Below are 8,529 nucleotides of genomic sequence, written 5' to 3' on the forward strand. Positions count from 1 at the left end.
GCAAAATTTAGAGTATGACAATAGTAATAACAATAAACATCATAACATTTTCAAACATTACATAAAGATGAAAGATGAAGACTCTTCAATGGTGAAATCTCTTGAAGATGATGCTCCACCTCGCTAAATAATAAGTTGTTGTTAAATAATATCTTGCCTAATAATAAATATAATCTATAATAATATAAAAAAAAATTCAAATATTCTATCGTATCAATTTTTGTATAATGTGTCAACATAATCATTGTTATGTGATAAGTAGAGATATTAAATATACAATTCTAAAGCAGAAAAATAAAATAAAAATAAAATAAAAATAAAAAATAAAAAATCTATGTATTATATAAAAAATTAAAAAATTAGAAACTGCATTTAACCCTTGATATTTTTAACACAAATTTGTTTTTGCCATACACAAATACAAATATTACATGATTTTGAAAGAAAAAGGCAATATAAAAAGTGTTTTATATTTTTCATAGTAATTAATTTTCATAGAGTTTATATTTTCTTGAAGTTTATATAATGAAGTGATATACTAGTACATGAAAAAAAATTCGTCTTTCAACTTGAACTAAATTTCTTCTCCATCATCCCGAATTTTTATGGATTCAACACATAAATTCTTAGTAAGTTTTGCACTAAATAAATAAACAAAAGTACCCACTTAAATGATTATTAATTTATCATAAATAGACAAATGTTGCCTTCTAGAAACTACAACTACTTTAATGTTCTTGTTCTTAAATTAAACATTAGATGTTCCACTGTCTGAATTTGAAGAGATGCAATGGGAATCTCAACCCATCTTTTCAACCTCTTGCTTTTCATTCTACTAACTTCTCATTCATCCTTTGCCGAAGTCTTTTTCGAAGAAAAATTTCAAGGTAAGCTTAACCATCTTCTCCCTTTTCTTATATTCACATTAGTTTAGTTAGATTCATGATCTCTTTAGTTCTTACCATAGTAACAGAAGCTAGCTTTCTAACTATAGTCAATGTTTATTTCTATGGAATGAAAATGAAGATGGGTGGAAAAGTCGTTGGGTTTTGTCTGATTGGAAAAGGAGTGAAGGAAAAGCAGGTACCTTTAAGTATACTGCTGGAAAATGGCCTGGAGATCCTGATGACAAAGGTACCCTCTTACTACTAAAGTTGTTTGTTTCCATAAGTTCTCATTAACAAGCTCACAAGTGTTTATGTAGGTAGATAAACTCGAATAAATAAGTTCAAATGGACCATTAAGTGTTATGAATTTTGATTGTTGCAGGAATTCAGACATATAATGATGCCAAGCATTTTTCGATATCTGCAAAGATACCAGAGTTGACTAATGTGAACAGAACCCTGGTGCTTCAGTATTCTATTAAATTTGAGCAGGATGTTGAATGTGGTGGTGGTTATATCAAACTTCTTTCGGGTTATGTTAACCAGAAGAAGTTTGGCGGTGATACTCCTTATAGGTTCGTCAATTTCTTTCGTATTTTTCTTGTTTAGTTTTGATCAGAGTCCACTGATTGGTTTTTCTTAACGCAGTTTGATGTTTGGACCGGATCTATGTGGCACTCAGACGAAGAAGCTTCATGTTATATTGTCATATCGGGGGCAGAATTATCCCATTAGAAAGGATCTGGAGTGCGAGACAGACAAATTAACTCATTTCTATACGTTCATTCTAAGGCCCGATGCCTCTTATAGTGTCCTTGTCGATAATCGAGAAAGAGATTCTGGAAGCATGTACACGGATTGGGACATTCTCCCTCCAAGGAAAATCAAAGATGTCAAGGCGAGAAAGGTAATACTTCTGAATTAATGTTAATGGGTTAGCATGTATTACTGTGGATTTAGGGTTTAGAGTTTAGGGTTTATTTGAATGTTACAATGCTGAGACTTAATGGTAATGTGTCGAGAAACAACTCAAACAAATATTCTAGAGGAGTTTTTAATTTAGATAGGAGATGTTTTGGTTCTTTTTGTTTATCTTCTTTCATGCGAAACCTTTTAGATTCTCTGTTGCAGCCAGCAAACTGGGATGATAGAGAGTACATTGAGGACCCTAATGATGTCAAACCAGAGGTACTTGTTGTCTCCTTTCACACAACTCTTCCATTTTTTATTGCGGGAAATAAATCTTAATGACCACCTTTTAAGAATTTCTACCGTGGTATGGATAACTTTCATGTCTAGCTAGTATCGGCTGCAACTAATCAGTCTACTGCAATATGCTTTTGGTTTTTGTAAGCAAAGTGCTATATTTTCAACAAAAATCTATAAAAGAAAAAGTGCTATATGCGTGCAAGTCTAAGTGTCTTGATATTGCAGGGCTATAATTCAATTCCAGCTGAAATCCCCGATCCAAAAGCCAAGAAGGTTTGTTTGTTCACTGCATGTTTAGATATATACTAAAACAATGTATTTTGATACTAAGATTACAACTATTGATGCAAGACTTAATTTGCTCAGGCTTATGAAAGCTCTTTATCTTTTTTTCTTGTTTAATCTTTTGTTTGACCAGCCTGTTGACTGGGATGATGAAGATGATGGACTATGGAAAGCGCCAAAAATTCCTAATCCAGCATACAAAGGACCGTGGAAACGGAAGGTTCTTCACGCTGAACATGTTAAAAGTTGAATTTATTTTCATATATGCCTTGGTTTCTAATTGTGGAAAATTGTTGAATCTCAGAAAATCAAGAACCCCAACTACAAAGGAAAGTGGAAGACTCCATGGATTGATAACCCAGGTATTTTATTTTATAAGCATGTGATATCAAACATTAGAATTTTGAAATAGACTTCAGGTGATATAACAATGTTACATTTAACATGGAGAAAAAAGGATTATTATTATTATTCCTTTTTTTGGTTAAAACAATTACATACACCGGTTTAAATAGAGTTACATCAATAATTCTGTACTTTCAACCTATGTCTAAAAATGAAAAACTAATTATTTCCTATAAATGTTTATGAGATAGGTTGCAATTAGTATAGCTTCTCTCCGAAACTGTTTTGGCACATTTGTAGCCATCCTAAGGGGCCTTGTCACCTCTTGGTGACAAGAGGTGACGATTCTTTCTCTCTGCCATTCTGTTCTGCTGAGGGGTGTCCGCACATGAACTTTGATGCACAATTCCATGTTTTTGTAAATAGAGATTTAGCATTGAATGATAATACTTTCGACTGTTTTTAGCGCTTGATTTTTGGTTTGAAAATTGAAATTGAGTTTCCACCATTTTATGATAATTTTTTAATATTCCTCCTACTTCCGATTTTTATTTCATGAGGAATACCCAAGTGGTTCTTGTGTGGTCATCAATGAAGGTGACAAACCACGTAGCATCTGTAGTGCTGTTGACCCTTTATGGTCCCCATACATCACTATGAATCAAGGAGGAAAATGGTTTAGAAGGCTTATATAGTTGTGTAGGATAAGTGGTTCGAGTATGCTTGGTGAATTGACAAATTTCACACTGAAAATTATAACTTTTATTAAATAATGAGGGCAACAATTATTCCAAGTACATAGCATTGGGGTGGCCTAATCTAATATTGCCACAATATAATAGATATTTTATTGCTTGGAGGAACTATTGCACAAGAGTTAGCTCTAGGTTTGTTCTTTGGGTCTTCAACCTAATGGAGATAGAGTCCCGCACATTCTTAAGCATTATCAATCATCTTTCCTAAAATCCCAAATCTAAAATTCACACAGGTTAGAAGAGAATTTAGTAACACAACTCAAATCTTTTGTCAATTTGCTGGTGGGTTGCAGTTGAGTTTAGGGATATAAAGAACTGAATTTAGAGTGATATTTTGTGTAATAAAAACTGAACCTCTACCAACCACCCTCAAGAGTGTACCATCAACTATTTATTGTTGAATGATCTTGACATGGAGAATAAGAGTCAAAGACTGTTATATCTCCAGACATGTGATCTAAAGCTCCAGAATCAATAAACCAAAGTTTTGTTTTACCTTTTCTAGTTCTTAAGGCATACATAAAACTGTCTTGTTGGGCTATTGTTGTTGTACCAGTGATTTTCCCTGTGTTTTTCAAAGTTTGTTGTAGAAGTTTTTGTAGAGTTTCCATTTGTTCTTTGCTGAAACGGGCTGGATCAGCACCTGTCTCTCCTTCCTGAGTTGTATTATGGGTTGTGCTGCCTCTAGTTTCCCTATTCCAGAACGGCCTGGCATCTGATGGTTTCCCATGGATAGCCCAACAATTTTCTTGAGTGTGTCCAGGTTTCTTGTAGTGATCACACCATGGCCTATTCTTCATCTGTGGTGGTCGAGACTGATTTCCTCTAGCTGCCAAGACTGAGCTTTCAACAATTGGGGTAGTCACAGTGTTTCCTAGCACGACCTTTCTTCTGCCCATGGTTGTCGGGATCTCGCTCTAACTCCTGAAATCTTACGATCTTGCGCTCTGGCAACTGACTACCGATTTAAGTGTCACAAAGATCTTGTATTTGGCTAGAGCGTTGAACTCTTAGAGAAAGATCTTAAATTGTGGGATCTTGTGATCCCAACTATCCATTTTTTGTTTTGACCTGCTTCGCACATGTTTAATGCAAGATCTTTGTGACACTTAAATCGGTAGTCAGTTGCCAGATCGTAAGATTTCAGGAGTTAGAGCGAGATACCGACAACCATGATTGAGAATATTATGTCCGAGGAAATTATGTTTTTTTGGATCGAGTATTTGCTATTGATGATTAAGTTAATGAGAATTTTATATTAAGGTTATTTTTCCTAGTTATTTCTATAAATTTGTCTATTTGTTGGGATCTTACCTACAATTCACGCTTTTTCTATACCCTAACGATCTTTATCGAGATCCCGATTTTGACAACCATGCTTCTGCCTCTCTTCTCTTCGTACTTCTGAAAGCACTTCCTGCACCTTTGGGAGTGGTTTAGTTCCCGGAACCCTCTCACGAACTTAATCAAGATCTTTGTTGAGTTCCAATAGAAAGTTGTAAATTCTATCTCTCTCAATCAGATCCTTGTATTTCTTCTTGACATCTTGACATTTCTATTTGATTTCTTCATATGCATCCAGCTGCTGCCAGTGTCGACTGAGTTCATTGAAGTACCCAGTGACTAAAATTTGCCTTGTCGCAGATCATGCAAGTGGCTTTTTATTTTGAAAATGGCAGATGTATTATCCATATTCAAATATGTATCATTCACGACGTCCCACATTTATTTTGCGGTATCTTAGTACATGAAATTTTCTCCAATTTCATTTACCATAGTGTCGAGGAGCTAAGGCATTACAAGGCGGTTTTCCAGCTTCCATAAAGGTTAGGATCAATTTCTTCTTCTGGTTGTTTGGAGTCTGCAGAGATGTACTCTTCCTTTCTTCTTCCTTGAAGGAAAATACAGACACACCTCTCCCATTGGTTGGAGTTTTGGTCATTTAGTTTGTGGCTTATGATGAGGAGTGCCCTTCTGATGAACTGGGTGGAATCGCACCAGCTTCTATTTTGTCGAACTCTATTTTCACTCGCCATCGTAAGGTCAGCACTAGGTTAGGCATGGATCATACCTTGCTTTGATATCATGCAGAAAAAAAAGATTATTATTATTACTTTTTTTATTAAAATATGTTGGTTTAAATAGAGTTACAAGCCTAAAAATCTAGAATTAATTATTTCCTATAACTACTGAAATAACTAAGAAAGAAAATAAGTAATGATGCATCCCTAATTCTAGTTGTACAGAACAGAATTGCATGATTCCGTCTGATATCCAGAATCTTCTATATTATTCTGCATAATCAGAATGTAAATTTTCACTTTCATGATGTTTAATGGGCTAGGGAAATTTGATTAGACATTGTTTTTGTTGAAATTGTACTCTTAGTAACTGCTTATCAATTATCTTAGTAACTAATATGTTATAGCCTTCATTGCATTTTACTTGAGCATATCTAAGTGTTAGGTATGACTCATAGTTTACTGGCACGGGGCCTGATCGCTCGAGTGGGGCGAGTTGTACCCTGTATATAATTTACCAAACTTTGTGATCAAATCTTGTGTGCTTTTCATATCTATTTTCTTTTCAACCAGAGTTGTTGTTCTAACAGTAATGAATCTTATCCAAACTTGTAATAAAACTCATAATTGATTTCTGTAAAGTGTGAACCGCGTCCAAATCCTTCAGACCTACCAAAATTTACAGGCAGCATGGGATGATGAATTTTTAATGATGAATCTCTAATGATGAAGTTTTCTTTTTGTTTCTTCCAGAATTTGAGGACGATCCTGATCTTTATGTGCTGAAACCAATAAAGTATGTGGGCATTGAAGTGTGGCAGGTGTGTGTATCTGTGTTTTTTTGGTTTACTTTTTCTCCTCCTCTATAGTGATGACCAGTTCGATATGAATTGCTATTACCGAATATTTGAAGCGCCATTATGTTCAAATTTGAATTTTCAGGTGAAGGCCGGTTCGATTTATGACAACATCTTAATCTGTGACGATCCACAATATGCAAAGCAAGCTGTGGAAGAATTTATGATTAATAATAGAGAGGTAAGCAATTACTTCAGAATTTGTGTCTGTTATTTAGTTTGTAGCAACCATCTTAGTGCTCGCTTTCTCGTTATGTGTAAAACCTCAGACTGAAAAAGAAGCTTTTGAAGAAGCGGAAAAAGAAAGAAGGGCTCGGGAAGAAGAGGTAATGGATCAATGAGTTATGCAGTAATCGTATTTTTTTGTGACGGGGCACTGTTGGCACTGTTTGATGTTATGACTGTGCAGGAGGCACAAAGGGCAAGAGAAGAGGGCGAAAAGAGGAGGAGAGAGAGGGGCAGTAGATACGGAGATAAGAGGCGTCGTAGAAGGGTAAATTTTTTTCTCTTAAGGCGTATATGTCAAACACCAATACATTTAGAGCTACATTCAAATATTAAACCTTTTCAAATTATTATCGGTGCAAATATGTCAGTGTCTTGTCTGTGTCAGCTGATTTGAGGACTTTGTTTTGCAGCCGGATCCCCACGAGTACATGGGCGATTACGAACATGTAAGCCAAGACTGTGCAATTTGTTCTTATTTGGATGTCTTGTTATGCATTATTGCTTTCTGTTATTCTTGCTGGAGCTGCTAAGAGTGAGCTGGGTTTGACAATTTGTCCATACCTCTTTGTCACTTGATTTGAAAATCAACCTTTTCCACATCCAGCCAAATGCAACCATGATATTTGCATAAGAAAGACCCTACTTGGTGCAAAAGTACCCCAAAATACAAGCACTTTTTTAACTTCATCAAATATAGACAAAACAAGAAAAAAGAAAACTACCTCACACACCTTTTAAGAAAAGCATCTATCATGAGACTAAAAGATTATTAGAATCTTAGTAAATTACTAAATAAAATAAAGTTATTATATTCTGAACCACTTAAGTTAGACTTTTTTTAACTTTATATTCAGAGAGTACCATGTACTTGTGACCTACCACAAATGTCATTGGTAAAGTCTTTATTTGTTCAGAACTCAAATAATGAAAAAAGACAAAACATGCAATGATTGAAAATGAACGGTAATGATGGAGCATCATGATTCATGATCATGACATTAAAATTACAGGATGGATTTGATTTTCATTGTTCTAATTTGATATGCAATTTCATTTATTACAGGATGAACTTTGAAATGGGCAATGTGAGGAGCAGTTGGACACTGCATAATTGATGTTGCAGCAATCTTCAATTCAATGGCAACTATGAAGTTTGAAATTTTTAGTGTTTTCTGAATTTTGGGACCTAAGTATCAATTTTGGGAAAAGTTGTAAACATAGTGGGGCTCCTGCCCCATAACATTACACATAGCTTTGCCCCTCTTGACACCAATATCAGACATCAAATAAATGCATCTTTGAATGACTTAGACTTTAGTGAAAATGGAACTATCTGAACTAGTCTTGCATAAAAAATCTTTTTAAAAAAGTAATCTCTAAGGATATCCCATGTGCTTGCGAGCCATTAGTAAAATAGTGAGCACCATGAACATTCATTTTTAGGATTTTGAGGTTTATTTCAGGTATAGTTTTGCTATTCTTACATTTGATTCATACACTACACTGTATGAACAGTGTAAGAATACTACTTAAAATAATAAAATATGACCTACACTTTTGTTTATCTATGTGTTATTATATGTGGACCATATTCATATCATTTGTTGTTTCTCTCTCCTAACAATAACAACATATAATTAACCACTGTATCCATTTCTTCTTCTTCTTTCTCTTTCCGCGCCATTTCTCATCTCTTCTTCAACTATTCTTTTCTTTACATCTACAATCATACCCAATCAAATATATAATTTATCAAGCAAAAAAGAAATTTATTTAGAATCATTATGTGATGAAGATGAAGATTTAACTCAGTAAGTTTCTAGATATCATTATAGATTCATCCAATAATATCAATGTTCTTTTTTTGGATCATATGTTTGTCCACGATTGTTCATATGTTTCTAGATTTAACATAGTATTAACCAACTTTGTTTACTGTTAT

At 34.3% G+C, this 8,529-nt stretch overlaps 1 protein-coding gene across 1 annotated transcript; it reads left to right on the top strand.

Moving 5' to 3' along the window:
• Positions 1-670: 670 nt before the first annotated feature.
• Positions 671-7,897, top strand: LOC127100542 (calreticulin-3). Its single transcript, XM_051037760.1, has 14 exons — positions 671-887; positions 1,027-1,134; positions 1,270-1,462; positions 1,536-1,794; positions 2,019-2,075; positions 2,322-2,369; positions 2,515-2,601; positions 2,686-2,743; positions 6,256-6,323; positions 6,445-6,540; positions 6,629-6,685; positions 6,769-6,852; positions 6,998-7,033; positions 7,651-7,897. The coding sequence occupies exons 1-14, from the start codon at positions 791-793 to the stop codon at positions 7,660-7,662; spliced, it is 1,260 nt and encodes a 419-aa protein (XP_050893717.1). The 5' UTR covers positions 671-790; the 3' UTR covers positions 7,663-7,897.
• Positions 7,898-8,529: the final 632 nt, after the last annotated feature.

The sequence above is a fragment of the Lathyrus oleraceus genome, chromosome 7 (genome assembly GCF_024323335.1).
Source record: "Lathyrus oleraceus cultivar Zhongwan6 chromosome 7, CAAS_Psat_ZW6_1.0, whole genome shotgun sequence".
In the NCBI taxonomy this organism is placed as follows: Eukaryota; Viridiplantae; Streptophyta; class Magnoliopsida; order Fabales; family Fabaceae; genus Lathyrus; species Lathyrus oleraceus.